Below are 16,207 nucleotides of genomic sequence, written 5' to 3'. Positions count from 1 at the left end.
TCAGCCAGATTATGAGGAATTCTCCTCAGCTTGATGTTGTGTTCAGTGCACACAAGTGCTCCATCATTGACAGGGAGACCAGTCTAACAGTTGTTGTTGGCCTAGAGGACCATGGTCTATACAGGCTACTTGACACCGGTGACTCTCCAGAAGTGGCTCTAGCAGCACGTGTCTCTCCCATCAGCACTCTATGGCATCAGCGATATGGGCATCTAAATATGCAGTATCTCTCTCAGCTCTCTCGGGAGGGACTTGTGTCAGGATTACTTGATATTCAGACTCAGCAGTTGGGGGTATGCAGCGCCTGTCAAGCGGGAAAGCAACATCGGTCTTCATTCAAAGATGGAGAATCTTGGCGCGCATCTAAGGTACTTCAGTTACTTCATGCTGATATTTGTGGTCCTATGAATACAGCTTCTATCACTGCTTGCAAATATTTTTTACTTATTGTAGATGACTTCAGTAGAAAGATGTGGGTGTATTTTTTAAAAAATAAATCTGATGCTCTTAGTACCTTTCAGAAGTTTAAAACCTTAGTTGAAAAAGAATCTGGTTGTAATATCATGACCCTTAGGACCGACAATGGGGGGGAATTTTGTTCCTCAGCTTTTGCCAACTTCTGTGATATTCATGGCATCAAACGTCAATTAACCACACCTTACACTCCCCAGCAGAACAGTGTTGTCGAGCGTCGCAACCGCACGGTTGTTGAAATGGCTCGTTCCATGTTACAACACAGGAGTGTTCCAAACAAATTCTGGGCTAAAGCAATATTTACTGTTGTTTACCTTCTTAACCGATCACCTACTCAGGCTGTTAAAGGGAAGACTCCTGAAGAAGTTTGGTCTAGTCGTAAGCCTAAGATCAGTCACCTCAAAGTATTTGGCTCAGTTGCATATGTTTGGATTCCACCTGCTAAGCGCTCTAAGTTGGATTCCAAAAGCCAGAAACTCATGATGACAGGTTACAGTGATCATCACAAGGCCTATAGGCTGATAGATATAGCCACTGGTCATCTTAGCTTCAGTCGAGATGTAGTATTTGATGAAGACAGAGGATTCTTTCAGTCTTCTTCTTCTGAGCAGTGTTCTGAGGATCAGCCTCACAGTGTTCTTCTTCCGGTCGGTCCACCTGATGGGAGGGATGATGTAGCATCAGTATTTGATAATACTCTATCTGAGCTTCCTCCAGAAAATAACCCTCCCCTTGCTGCCCCTATTGCTCTTGAGTCTTCTCCACCTCCTCCTGATATTGGTTCCTCTACTCCTGATATTGGTTCTTCTACTCTTCGGCCTAAATGGTGGGCTAAAACCATTGGTGATCTCCGGGATGATGAGCTCCTTGAAGGTAGAACTTCTAGACATAAGAACAGACAACAGTCTACAGTCAATTTTGCTCTTATGGCTAACCTACACAGTATTTTTGAGCCTCAAACCTATTCAGAGGCTAAGGGTACATCTGAGTGGGAACAGGCTATGGAAGCCGAATTCCAGAGTCTTCAGAAGAATCACACCTGGACACTTTCTGATCTTCCTGCCGAAAAAAAGCCCATAGGCTGCAAATGGGTGTATAAAGTGAAATACAAAGCTGATGGAACCATAGACAAGTATAAAGCTCGTCTTGTGGCTTGAGGGTTCTCACAGAAGGAAGGCATCGACTATGAGGAGACTTTTGCTCCTACAGCCAAGATGAGTACCATAAGGCTTATGCTTGCCCTAGCAGCTCAGTTCAATTGGAAAGTTCATCAGATGGATGTAAAGAGTGCTTTCCTAAATGGTGATCTCCAAGAAGAAGTCTACATGACGCAGCCTCCAAGATTCAAGGTTGCTGGTCAAGAACAGAAAGTGTGTCGGTTAGCTAAAGCAATCTATGGATTGAAACAAGCTCCTCGGGCTTGGTACATGAAAATTGATCAGTGTCTGACAGATCAGGGTTTTCAGCGGAGCCCATCTGATGCAAACCTGTATATCAAGCATACTGGTGATGATATCTTGTTTGTGGTTGTCTATGTGGATGACCTTATCATTACTGGCAGCTCTGCACATTTGATCCATGGGATCAAACAAGATCTATGCAGAACTTTTGAGATGACAGACTTGGGACTTCTTCATTACTGTCTAGGGGTTGAAGTTTGGCAGACTGAAAATCAGATCTTTCTCTCTCAGTCCAAGTATGCCAAAAATCTTGTGGAAAGGTTCAGAATGCAGGATTGCAAACCGGCCACGACTCCTATGGAACTAGGGCTCAAACTTTCAGCACAGTCACCCTCTCCCCTTGTGGATGAAACTTTATTCAGGCAATTAGTGGGCAGTCTCATCTATCTTACTGCTACCAGACCTGACATCAATTTTGCAGTAAGCTACATTTCCCGCTTCATGTCAGCTCCTAAAGTTGATCATTGGATAGCAGCAAAGCGGGTGCTACGATATGTGCGTGGCACTTCTGATTATGGCCTCTTATATACTCGCAGTTCCAATCCTATTCTCAGTGGCTACACTGACTCTAACTGGGCAGGTTCGGTTGATGACCGTAAATCTACAGCTGGGTATGTGTTTAGTCTAGGATCTGGTGCTGTTACTTGGACTAGTAAGAAGCAACAGGCAGTGGCTCTCTCCTCAACAGAAGCAGAGTATTAGGGAGCAGTTAAGGCATCCTGTGAGGCAGTTTGGCTTCGACGTATGCTTGCATATATGCATGTTTTCCAGACAGGGCCTACTTCTTTGTTTTGTGATAATCAGGGAGTGCTCAAACTTGCCAAGAATCCAGTCTTTCATGAACGAACAAAGCATGTGGAAACTCATTGCCACTACATTCGCCAGCTGGTTGAAGACGGCTCAGTTCAGTTGCAATATGTTCCCACAACAGAGCAGCCCGCCGACATTTTCACCAAGCCTCTTGGTCCTGATAAATTTGTAAAATTCTGAGGGTCTATTGGTGTTGTAAATAGATTGAGCATTAAGGGAGGGTATTAGAATATTTCTATTTAGTATTTAATGCTCATTCTTTTAGCTGTTGCTATTTTTATTCTTTTAGCAGTTTCTTAGATGAAACTGATTGTTTCCTAGATGAAACTGATTGTTTCCATATTCTACATAGAAACCTGATGTTTCTATTATTGTAAATATCTTTGTATTATCATTGAGCTGTTTGCTCATTCTGAATTAATTCATTCAACATTCTTTTAGATTTGACCAGTGTTGACTTTCATTAACTTTGACTTGGTTGCAGGAGATTTGGAGGAGCGCTGACTTGGATCTTTGTGATAGTCTTGGTTTTGGTCTTGGGTCTTAGATATCTCACTTTGATCTGATTCTATAAGAAGAGGATTTTTGAGTTTCCCCCCTATTGGGGTTTTGCATAGCAATGTCTATATAGTAGGTATTTTCTTGGTAAAAAGTATTTTAAATGCATCTTCATAGTGCAGAACAACCTTCACAGTTTCATTGCTATACAGATTGTTTCAGCGAAAATTAATAATTGTAGAATGGACACAAAGAAACAAGCCATATTGTAACGAACAAAGTTCGTACTCAGTGGAATATTTCGAATATCTGGAACATGTAAACCGAGAATTATATCAATCTCTTTGGTAAACATAGTCGCAACATTGAATTGAGATATACATTCATAATGATCAGTGGTCACTTGTAAATCATTAATTTCATACTCTTTCTTACCAGAGATATGTTCTCCTTCACCTATGATTGGCTCTGGAATTAGCAGTTGATTCGCCAAATTAATATTGATGTAGTTTTCCCTATCACTTGCATTGATAATGATATTCATCTATTTTCTTTGGATACTCCCTTTCAATATAAATAATATGTGATCTATGATTGGAAGACCATTATAGGAAAATCTTCCTTTCCTCCTTTCTAGATATAAATCTATTCTTTTTTCTTCAATGGTTAACTCCATTTTGTGTTTGTCAATGATTTCATCAACAATACTTTGACCAACGAGTTTATATATTCTTCGTATGAGAGACCAAATTCTTACCGTTTTATTGTTATTATTAGCTTATAAATCACTTCTTTTTCCCTTTTTTCCTTGTAATTTCCTTTTATATTAGCTTTGAGAATATAAGAATTTGCTCCCTTTGACTTTTCTCAAATGTCTTTCTTATAATTTTCTTAATACCTTTTGAATTTTGAAATGATTCCTTCTTTTAAATTTTGAAATAGAACCTTGGGAAATTTTTAATTAACTTGAATATCAAAAGTACCCCTACATATCTTTTTATAATATAGCACTTTTTAATTTTCCTTTTCTAATGATATGTGCGTGTGTGTGTGTGAAACTTGATTTCTTTTTCTTTTTAATTGACTTTACAGGTCCAAAAAATGTCCAAGTAAAAAAAAAATTACAAATGATTTTTAAGCGGCCCAATTAATGAAAAGGCAATTGCATGGATGGAGGCAACTCTACAAATGAATGAAAAATTAATGTATACAATTTGAAGCAAAAAGAATGAAAAGGTGGTTGTACAAATAAATGAATTTGGACATTAGTTCGTATGATGGCGATGGGTATCAATGGCGAGGTACGGAGCTGCACTGATAGTGCAGTCGTTAAAGCCAGCAGTGGGATAGACGGATTGTATCTTGCTTGTAGGGTACCATGCAAACAGGCTTGATGGTTGGAATCTGGTGTATGGTCAATAGCACACAAGGCAGGCAATGTTTGACAGGGGGCTGCTAACGGGAGAAGTCGAACTGCGGGGCAGGGGTAGGGGCAGTGAAATAACAGCAGGGCAAGGAGACTATTTGGACAGCGAGCAAGACAGGCTTCATGCGGTGGGGAGAGTTACAGGGGTTGTTGCAGCTTGCTGCGATGATGGATGGTCTACAATGGTCGTGGTGTCAGGGCAAGGTATGCTTTTACACTTTTTTTCTATATTATTATTTGTTTTCTAATTTGTTTTTTTTAATTGTAATATTTTTTAATTTTCTTTTTTTTAATTATTATAATATATATATATTTATAACTCTTTCTTTCATTTTATACCCTTTAGTAATTATATATATATATTTATAACTCTTTCTTTCATTTTATACCCTTTAGTAATTATATATATATATATATTCAAAAAATTTGCTTGCTGCTGCCTTTTTTTTAAATAGCCAAAGGCCTAAATTATCTTTTTTTTTTGCTTCGAACATTGGAACTGGAAACACCAACAAATTTTGAAAGTGTGGCTAAAAGCCTCTTTAAAATAACTTGTGGCCAATGGCCAGATCGGACTGGCTTTGATACCAATGCAATGAACAAAGTTCATACTCAACAAAATATTCAGAATATCTGGAACATGTAAATATCCATTATAGGACAAGTAATAATTATATATAAAAATTGTTGAATATACAAGAGATAAATGATATGATTTGGTTACAACTGAGGGTCCCATATATATATATACCTAGGAGTGTACCGCTTCACAAACAGTCATGTCTTTTGAGACATACCTTTTCATAATTAACTACACTTATTTATCATATTTATTATATATTGTTATGTTCATAACACATAATAAGAAAACAAATATCTGCACAAAGGTAAAGACAAAACATCATACCTTCAATGCTGAAAATACTAGAGGAGGAACAGTGAACGAGAGACGGCGTGGACCACCTTGAAGGAAATGTTTCCTTACAGTTGTGATAATCTGTTTCAGTAAATACAACAACACATTCGACAAACTTCAGAACAATAATAAAACTCCAGGATTTAAGTAATGTGGCAAACTACATTATCAACTATAAAAATACTTTACAAATAAACTATAAATATCAGTTCAAGCAGATGTATCAACAAACTGCTATTTAAATACTACATGAATGGGGAAAATGTCCCAAAATGCAAAATAATGGCAGATTTAACTTCATCATTGATACTGTCAATGGATGTCCCCTTGGTCTCTGATGGCAGGTTGTTAGTAGATAGGTTGAACAGTGGCAGTATGGAATAAAGTTTTAGTAACTTTATGTATCTGTAAATGTTAAAGAGTGTGAATTCTGGAAGGCCACCTCAAGGCAGGAGGAGAAAGCTATGAGATATAAATGTAAGAGATATATACACCTAATTATGCATGAAAGTATTTTTGTGGAATTTTTATGCATGAAAGGAAATTTGATGAATTTAAATTGGAACATATTTATTTGCAAAGCAATGATATGATTTTCTTGTGCATTTCTCTAGTCTGTTGGAATTATACTTTTTCTGTAATTAAATTTTGAATGAAACTACATTTTTAGATTCACTCTTTGTATCTCAAAGTTCTTACTTTAAACCTAGGAAGGTACATAGAAAGCAGCTTGATCCTGATTTGTATGTAACAAATAATGGACATAAAATACACACAATGAAGAAGCAAACAATTTGAATTTTGATCTCATCACTAAAATAGCATTCCTATTGCTTGCATAAATTGTAGAAGAAAACTAAGCAGCAGTCATGATTGTTGAAAAATGTAACAATGTTTGGTCTTCATAATTATCATTGTACTTGTGTCATTATATAATTCATGTAAAAGCAAAAGAAGACAAAGAAATTATTATTATTATTATTAGTATTAGTATTAGTAGTAGTCAAGCATATTCTTCATGCTTCTAGGGTTTATTGAGTCAAAATAAATTTTGTCATAAGTCAATCTATTATACGTGAGTCAAGTCCCACTCAGACTCTTGTAAGAAAAACGAAAAAGAATTTTATCTGAGTCAAAAACATTCATTTTGTCACCCACAAGACCATGTGGGCCCTGCTTGGACAAGTCAGCCCAGGAAGGGACTATTCGACCTGCTGGATGTGTATAAATAGAGAGAAGTTCGACCTCATTGTAGCACCAATTGGCAACTTCGATTTCTGTGCAAGAAAAGAAAGAGAAGCCCAGCGAAAGTAAAGAGAAGGAGTTTGAAAGTCAAAAGAGAGAGAGCCGAGATCAAAGGAAGAAAATTATTGTGTTTTGTGCCCTAGTTCTCTCACACGTGCAAGATTTTAGACAGTTGCAGGGGCCGAAAGTTGCAGACTTGTTGCAGGGACCAAAAATCAGAGTTCGACAAGATTTGAAAAGCTTTGACCATCATTGACTTGGTTGGATTTGAATTGGTTAAGGTTTGAAGGAGGGCTGACTTGGGTCTTGTGGGAGGTCTTGGTCTTGGATTTCTCACTTTGATCTGATTCTATAAGAAGAGAAGTTGGTTGGGTTTTTCTCCATTGTGAGGTTTTGCCCTGGCTTGGAGCCTATATCTTGTGTTCATTGTCTTTTATGATCTTCTTGGTAAATGTTTTGATAATAAGATTTATAAGAAGCCAACAAACATTCACAAGCAATTATCGAGTAAGAAAAATCAACCGTAAATTACTAGCCTATTGGTTTCCCAACAATGATTATCTTAATAGCGTACACGTGCATTTTAGTATTTGAAATCTCCCTCCATAGAGTGTTAGGGTGGAAAGAAGTGGAAAGGGTCAAGTGGCATGGAGATCCATGCATTAGGCAACAGTTGTGTCATCGCATTCGCCAATTTTCAAGCAAAAAATTCAAAATTTGCCGAATTTGAAGGAGCGCCAAATTAATTCAAACAAATTCACCAAACTCAAAATCAAATTTCGTTTTGGAATTCCAACTCAACTTTTCGGATAATTTGGAGTCGGTGCATGATGAAATTCAGCTGTGGTGTTGAATTCAGAAAAGGCGGTAGTATTAGGCAACCGGTTTTTTCTAGTTTCTCATTGTTTTATGTGATCTGTGTGGTTTTATATTTAAATGATGAAATTCAGCTTTGCGTGATGAATAAACTTAAATATATTTGGTTATAGAATTGCTTACAGACTTACAGAGTTTGGTTTCATGTACTATTATTATTGTTATTATATATAATTTTTTAGAATGTCAAATTTAATGTCGAATTTTATTTCAAAAATTTTTGGTCTCAAATTTTTGTCTAACTTCAAGGTCCTCAAACTCGAATTCGAATTTGAACCAAGTGACATAGGGCACCAGTACCAAGGGAATGTGGAAAGAGAGCATGTGCACATATCGCCTCAGGTGGAAGTACCATTAGCCCATGGGGAAGAGATGGAAAAAGGGAGAGTGAGGCTGAGAGTTATCATAGCTCGGCCTCTTTGGATGCACCCTCTCATTAACCACTTGTGGCAGAACGATGAGAGACTATCCCATTGCAGAACCTCCATTGATGTGGGCAATAATAGCTGAAGGAGATGAATGAGGTCATTATATACCTGGATAATGAAAGTAGGAAAGGCAATTAAATGAGGCAGTGGAACTCATCTTTCAGTTTGGGGCACTGGTATTTGATGCCAGGCCTTGCCGCTCGAACCCTGGATTCTATTCTCAGCACCAAGGATAGGGATTTGATTGTTGGTTCTGAGAAGTGGTCACTCTGGTTTATAGTTTGGCCACCCATAATGGTATGCCACAAGGAAGGTTGGTCAAGTTGGGTCATGGCAGTGGCAGTTAAGATAGATCAAGGTGTGTAACATCCCTATCTTGACACTTGAGCTATTCTGCAATTAATTGTAATGAATTATGCTGATGGCATTGGATTGACTATGTCGGCATGGATGTATCACTATTGTGACAAAAATGAACAATGTATATGTAATCATTATGCTGACACCACGAATTGGGAGAACTGATACAAGCTATGATACAATGAGTGGGAAAGAAATAAGTGCATTGCAGGGAATTGTTTTGCCAAATCCTTAGCATGAAATTCAAATTTAATTTTGAAGTCTTATTCCTCTTACCCAAGAACCAACTCATCGTGAATGATTGGGTAATTGGAACAGCCACACTCATAAATATGGAAGTTGGGATGGCAGCTGCAATAGTGCTTTAGAATTTAATGGAAGGTACGGGATAGTGCTTTAGAATTTAATGGAAGGAATGGGATGAGTACATCCCTTGGATTTTGAAGTTGACTCCTGGATTGCCTGGGAGACTACGATAAATATGGGACTGTATAGCAGCTGACTGCATTGATTATGGAAAAATCTGGATGAGGGCAGAAACCCATGAAGGAAAAGAAATGTCAGACATTCATTCACACAAGGAATTCAGCCATACATGCACAGAGAGCAGAGACACACGGGTGCCTGAGCAGTGAAATTCACGAGTAGAATGTTGCCAGTCTCAAGTACAACGATGGTTGAAGAATTTTAGGTGATTAAATTGCATTTTGTGTGCCCAAATATGCCCAAAAAAGTGCCAATCGCAAAATGGAATAATGTTGATGTGTTTTGGGCTACCTAAAAATGAATATTGCCCATCAAACACTTGCAAAACGGGCTTTGGACTCTAGTTGGATAGAGTGGGTTGTGATTTAATATGTGCTAGTTGAGCATGACATGCAAGCGGTGGTGAAATCACCGAGGGGCTGTACAATAGCTAAGAGATTCACTTATTTGCTTTGCTAACCAAGATGAGAAGCATCTGGAGCTCGCAAAGGCCCAAACTCAATTGGGAATGGAGATCCCTAACTCTATCATATATGTGAAGGAAGGTTGTTTTCACCTAGCCCATCTACGAATCAATTTTCCCCTTGTGGTATCATCACTTGGCTAGGGGGTGGCCAGCCATAGAAAGTTGATGTGCAGTTGAGCCTGTTAAAATTTGGCTACCAGAGGACAAGTGGTTCCCCAAGGCTTTGATCTTTGGCCTAGGGAAATGTGTCCAAATTTATTTTTTACTTTTCTCCTAAAGTGGCTTTATAAGTGGTAAAGTCAATTTAATTTAAAAGTGTGAATTTATAGGTGGTAAAGTTACATTGTAATTTAAAAGTGACTTTATACGTGGTAAAGTTACATTCTAATTTAAACGGTGACTTTATTAAAGTTAATAAAGAATTAGAAGGTGAAAAGGTGACTATGGAAATAAAAGGCTAAGTGGGTCTTTATTTAAGTGGGTGAGTTAAAAAATAGAAAGTGAGAATTAAATGCACATTTATTCTCGTCCCGAAATCTAAATGAATCTCAACCATTAGATCTTAGGGTAACCCAAAAGGTCATTTAGAGAATAAAAAGAGAAAAGAAGAGGAAAAGATCAATTCATTCTTTCATAAGCATTTGAGAGAAAGAGAAGAGAGAGCAAGGAAAAAATTCATGAGCAGTGAAGAAGTGAAGGAGAGCAGCAAGAAGACAATTCAACAAATCTGGGCAGCAGCATTTATTGGCACGCATCCCAAGGAAAAATCGTACAGCAAGAAAAAAAGGCACAGATATCGAGGAAGAGGGACAGCACAAAAATAGAGGAAGAGGGACAGCAGCAAGGGCACGAATTTTGAGGCAGTTGTACTGTTGAAACTCATACAGTCCGTACAGTCCATACAACAAGTTCTAGGCACATTTTTAGAGGAAGGCCGTACAACATTTAATGTTGTTTTATTGCTGTAAAATTTCTGTTTTCGTTGTTCGCTGATTGGCACGATTTTCGAGGCGGAGTGCAAGCATGGAAATCGAGATAAGTTGTAATTTGTGGTTGCTGGAATTTTCACTATGTACTTCAGTTTCTCTATAAAAGCATTTTCAGAAATAAAGAAGACTCTCAAACTGATTTTCTCCAAGAGTTGTAGGGGGTTTTTCCAAAGTCACATTGACCAAAAAACATTGTGTTATTTTCTGTGTGGCTGTCATAATTTTGCTGTGTTTTATTTCTACAATTTCAGCAATTGTGAAATCTCTAAATTTGTGTTTTTATAAAACATTGTCATTTCCAGATTTTAGAATTTTTTATCATGCTTGGATTTAAAACTAAATGCATGGAGTGATAAGGAAAATTGATATCCAGAGTGGGGGTTGAAATTTTTTCATGGTATCAAAGCTTGGTTGACTGAAAAGTGCAGTTTGGGACAGCAAAGTGAAAAGTACAGCAAGCTGATTTTTACACAGAAAACAGAAACCTTTACCACAAATTTGAAAATTTCAATTTGGTAGGATAGTGAAACATGTCTTTGGTTTGAGAGTTGAAGACAGGATGAATGGGCAGAACAACTACAAAAGCATGGAAGAAGAGAATCCAGAGCATCTTTGAGGAAGCATAAGTCTGGGGCATTATGGTAAATACTAAATACCACATAAAACCTAGTAGTAGTACAAGCTGACCCTCTACAGTTGGCAAAGTTTAACAAAAAGAATGCTAAGGCAAAAAGATTGATTCTGGAAGGAATCAAAGACCATGTCATTCCTCATGTGAGAGGAAAGACTTATGCACATGAAATGTGGACAACCTTGACCAGCCTTTACCAGAGCTCAAATGAAAACAAAAAAAATGGTCCTAAAAGATAAACTGAAGGCCATTAAAATGGCTAAAACTGACAGTGCTACAGCATACCTCACAAAGATCACTTCAGTGAGAAATGAGTTGGCCTCATAGGTGAGATCATTGCACCCACTGAGTTGGTGAGAATTGCCTTGAATGGTCTTCCCAAGACTTGGGAGAATTTTGTGGATGGCATTGTTGCATGGGAAAACCTTCCCGATTGGGAGAGGTTGTGGGATGATTGCATTCAGAATGAGATCAGAAAGAACCATCTTGAGGCAGCCAAACAGGTGGAGAAGGATGACAATATGGCATTGTTAGCAAGAGGCAAGAAAGGCAAAGCAAAGAAGCAAGCTTCCAACAGTGGAGGCAAAGGCAAAGGTAAAGGTAAGCAACAAAACAAGGAGGACTATTCCAAAGTCAAATGTTGGAATTGTCAAAAGTTGGGACACTATGTTGTTGTGTGTCCGGAGAAGAAGAACAAGAAAGGGAAAGACAAACCCATGGCAGCTTCTACAGAGATAGAGAGCTTCTCAGAGAGCTTTGATCGGGAGTTTGGGTTCATAGCTTGTGAGGCCACTAGTGCAGGATCACCTGCCATACAGGTTCAGAGGGAGTGTGCATTCCCCGCTACTAGCAGAGCATCTTCTAGCATTTGGTATGTTGACAGTGGCGCTTACCGCTACATGATAGGAGTCAAAGAGTACTTCTCAGAGCTTTTAGAGGGTGATACTGATATGGAGGTGGTGATGATAGCATTGTTAGAGCAGTCGGTGTGGCGACATTGACATTTGATAGGGGACCCAAACCTCCCTTGAAAGTGTCAGATGTTCTATATGTGCATGGAATGAAGAAGAACCTGATATCTGTCTCAACACTTAAGCACAGAGGGTATGATGTGTTGTTCAGGAGAAGGCAGGTGCTTATATATCCTAGGGGAACTCCAGCTTCTTCAGCTAGAGAGATTGGTGTGCAACATGCCAAGGTGTACAAGTTCTCATTCTAGCCCCTAATGCATTGAGTAATAGCACCTGAGACAGGACCGACAGCAAATTTAGCAGTTCAGAGTTGTGTGAGATTTGGCACCGCAGGATGGGGCACATGTATCATGGGGCCTTGAGCACATTGCGGGAGATCACCGCTAGTGTGCCAGCTTTTAGTTTTGATCACCTTGATGTATGCAAAGGATGTGCTATGGGAAATTTTTCCACCTCCCCTTTTCCCAGCAGTGACAGCAGAGCAACCGAGATCCTTGACTTGATTCATACCAATGTGAGTGGTCGGATGTCTCATGTATCCTTGAGTGGTTATGAGTACTATGTTTTATTCATTGATGACCACTCCAGGAAGACCTGGATTTATTTCTTGAAGACCAAGAGTGAGGTCTTCAAGCGGTTTCAAGAGTTCAAAGCTCTTGGGGAGACCCAGACAGGTAGGAAGATCAAGGTCCTCAGGTCGGACAATGGAGGGGAGTATACCCTTGGTGAGTTTGTTGATTTTTGTGCTAAGGTAGGCATTAGGAGGGAGTTCACAGTTCCCTACTACCCCTAGCAAAATAGGGTTGCAGAGAGGAAGAACAGATCCATTGCAGGGGCTACCAAAGACATGCTTCATGATCAAGGGTTACCTTTATTTTTGTGGGCAGAGGCCTGCAACACTGTTGTGTACTTGTAGAACAGGAGTCCACATCGTGCCTTGGGGAATGTGACTCCAGAGGAGGCTCTTTCTGGGAGAAGCATGATGTTGGGCACTTTCGTATCTTTGGGTGCCTTACATATTCCTATGTCCCTAAGGAGAACAGGACCAAGCTAGAGCCCACTGCAGACAAGGGCATCTTTGTGGGTTATAGCGAGACCTCGAAAGCTTATCAGATTTATATTCCTACGCAGAGGAAAGTGGTTGTCAGGTGGGATGTGAAGTTCGAGGAGGAGAGAGCTTTCAGGAGGTCATGGGAGTTAGAGTATCCAGAGTCACCAGAACCTTACGAGTAGCTGAGTCAGTCACAGGGATCCAATGGTCAGGGATCAAGAGGTACATCGAGAACAGTGTCAGGTCCATCAGTAAGTAATGGCTCTCAGCGTCAGGTGGGTGGTTCTTCGTGCAACATGCAGGGCAGTCCGCATAGAAGTTCACAGGGTAGTCCACTAATGGACAGTTTGCGTCGTACTTCAGCATCTACAGGCACAGATTCAAGCGTGAGGTCAGTTGGCAGGCCTTCAGGAGTTCAGGCTTCTGATGATGATGAGGATTCTTTCACTCCAGTAGGAGAAGTATGCTCAGGGAAGAGGAAGCCCAAGTGGCTTCAAGATATCTTGCGTGAGGCCACATAAGTTGTTGGGCCAAAGAGATAGGTTAGAGAGAGTAAACCACCTGAGTGGTTCTATAGTTACATGGCATTGGTAACAAGCATTGTTGACTCCAAGCCTTCTAGTTATGAGGAGGCAGCCAGCCAGCAGGTCTGGAGAGAGGCCATGATGGAGGAGTATTCTTCTATTATGAAGAACGATGTTTGGGAGGTAGTGTCGAGGCCTGAAGGTAAATCAGTTGTTACTTCCAGATGGCTCTACAAGATAAAGCATGCTGTAGATGGTAGCATCGAGAAGTTCAAGGCTCGATTTGTGGTGAGAGGGTTCTCACAGGTAGAGGGAGTTGACTATGAGGAGACCTTCGCTCCCGTAGCTCGGTATACATCTATTCGCTCCATTATATCGATTGCAGCAGAGATGGGTTGGAAGATCCACCAGATGGATGTGAAGACCGCATTTCTCAATGGCTTCATTCAAGAGGAGGTTTATATTAAGCAGCTGCAGGGCTTTGAGGTGCATGGGAAGAAGTCCCATGTATGCAGATTGAAAAAGGCACTCTATGGCCTGAAGCAAGCTCCTAGAGCTTGGTACTCGAGGATTGATACATACTTGCAGCAGTTGGGTTTCACAAAGAGTGAGGTTGATCCGAACCTATACTTCATTGTGGTGGGTGAGGAGCCTCTCATTCTAGTGTTGTATGTTGGTGAGTTGATCATCACAGATGTAGAGAGACTCCTTGAGGGCTGCAAGAGAGATCTTGCTTCAGAGTTTGAGATGAAGGATATCGGCTTGATGCATTATTTTCTGGGATTGGAGGTGTGGCAGGAGGAGGGGCATTTCTTTCTGGGATAAGGGAAGTACATTGTGGATATTCTTACTAGATTTCACATGGAGGACTGCAAACCCATGTCTACACCCATGATCACTAACTGGAAGAAGCTTCACGCTTCTGATTCCGAGTTGGTGGATCCTACTCTATACAGACAGTTGATTCGTTGTTTGATGTATTTGGTCAACACTCGCCCAGATATATGTTTTGCAATTAACATCATGAGTCAGTTCCTGAGTGAGCCTAGGAAAGTGCACTGGGTGGCTGCAAAACACATTCTTTGTTACTTGCAGGGGACTATGGATTTTGGTCTGGATTATAGACAGGGTGATGGAGTGAGACTGGTAGGGTACACTGATTCAGATTGGGCAGGTTGTGCTTCAGATAGGAAGAGTACTTTCAGGCGCTGTTTTGGGTTGGGTTCGACAGTTGTGTCGTGGATCAGCCGAAAACAATAATCAGTTGCATTGAGCTCAGTGGAGGCAGAGTATATGGCTGCTAGTTTGGCTAGTTGTGAGGCCATATGGCTTCGCAAGATGTTGTTTGGTCTATCTGGTCAGGCATTGAGGCCTTCAGTAATTTACTATGATAATCAGAATTGCATAAAACTCACAGAGAATCTAGTTTTTCATAACAGGTCAAAGCATATTGAGATCAAGTATCACTTCATTAGAGACTATGTCCAAAGGGAGTTCTCAAGCTTGAGTACATTTCCACAAATGAGCAGATAGCGGACATTTTCACCAAAGCCTTACCACGAGGCAAGCATGTCTACCTCAAAGACAAGATGGGAGTGGTGAGAAACACTTTCCTCGGTAAGAGGGAGTGTTAAAATTTGAGTACCAGAGGACAAGTGGTTCCCCGAGGCTTTGATCCTTGGCCTAGGGAAAAGTGTCCAAATTTATTTTTTACTTTTCTCGTAAAGTGACTTTATAAGTGGTAAAGTCAATTTAATTTAAAAGTGTAACTTTATAAGTGGTAAAGTTACATTATAATTTAAGAGTGACTTTATAAGTGGTAAAGTTACATTTTAATTTAAAGTTATTAAAGTCAATAAAGAATTAGAAAGTGAAAAATTGATTGTGGAAATAAAAGGCTAAGTGGGTCTTTATTTAAGTGGGTGAGTTAAAAAAATAGAAAGTGAGAATTAAATGCACATTTACTCTCATCCCTAGATCTAAATGAATCTTAGCCATTAGATCCCAGGGTAACCCAAAAGGTCATTTAGAGAATAAAAAGAAAAGAGAAGAGGAAAAGATCAATTCATTTTTTCATGAGCATTTGGGAGAAAGAGAAGAGAGAGCAAGGAGAAAATTTCTGAGCAATGAGGAAGTGAAGGAGAGCAGCAAGAAGACATTTCAGCAAATCTGGGCAGCAGCATTTATTGGCACGCATCCCAAGGCAAAATCGTACAGTAGGAAAAAAGGCACAGATATTGAGGAAGAGGGACAGCAGCAAGGGTATGAATTCCGAGGCAGATTTTGGTACAAATTTCAAGGCAGATTTTGGCACAAAATTTGAGGCGGATTTTGGCACGAATTTGGAGGCAGTCGTATTGCTGAAACCCGTACAGTCCGTACAGCAAGTTCTGGGCACATTTTTCGAGGCAGGTCATACATCATTTAATGATGTTTTATTGCTGTAAAAATTTCTATACTGGTTGTTTGCTGATTGGCACAATTTTCAAGGCAACGTGCAAGCACGGAAATCGAGATAATTTGTAATTTGTGGTTGCTGGAATTTTTACTGTGTATTTCAGTTTCTCTATAAAAGCATTTTCAGAAATAAAGAAGA

At 39.6% G+C, this 16,207-nt stretch overlaps 1 protein-coding gene across 3 annotated transcripts in view; it reads right to left on the bottom strand.

The window, feature by feature from the left end:
- Positions 1–16,207, bottom strand: part of LOC149143759 (vacuolar protein sorting-associated protein 35B-like) — a 223,208-nt gene that overhangs the window by 47,213 nt on the left and 159,788 nt on the right. For all 3 annotated transcript variants that reach the window (XM_089446795.1, XM_089446796.1, XM_089446797.1), the window contains one exon: positions 5,576–5,665. In XM_089446795.1, coding sequence (XP_089302921.1) covers positions 5,576–5,665 — 90 coding nt within the window. The remainder of the gene's footprint in view (positions 1–5,575; positions 5,666–16,207) is intronic.

This window comes from Pinus tabuliformis, chromosome X, assembly GCF_031772625.1.
Source record: "Pinus tabuliformis cultivar Carrire ecotype Pingquan chromosome X, CPIR1, whole genome shotgun sequence".
Lineage (NCBI taxonomy): Eukaryota > Viridiplantae > Streptophyta > Pinopsida > Pinales > Pinaceae > Pinus > Pinus tabuliformis.
The sequence above is the reverse complement of the archived record's forward strand: the minus strand, read 5'-3'. Positions and strand labels throughout refer to the sequence as shown.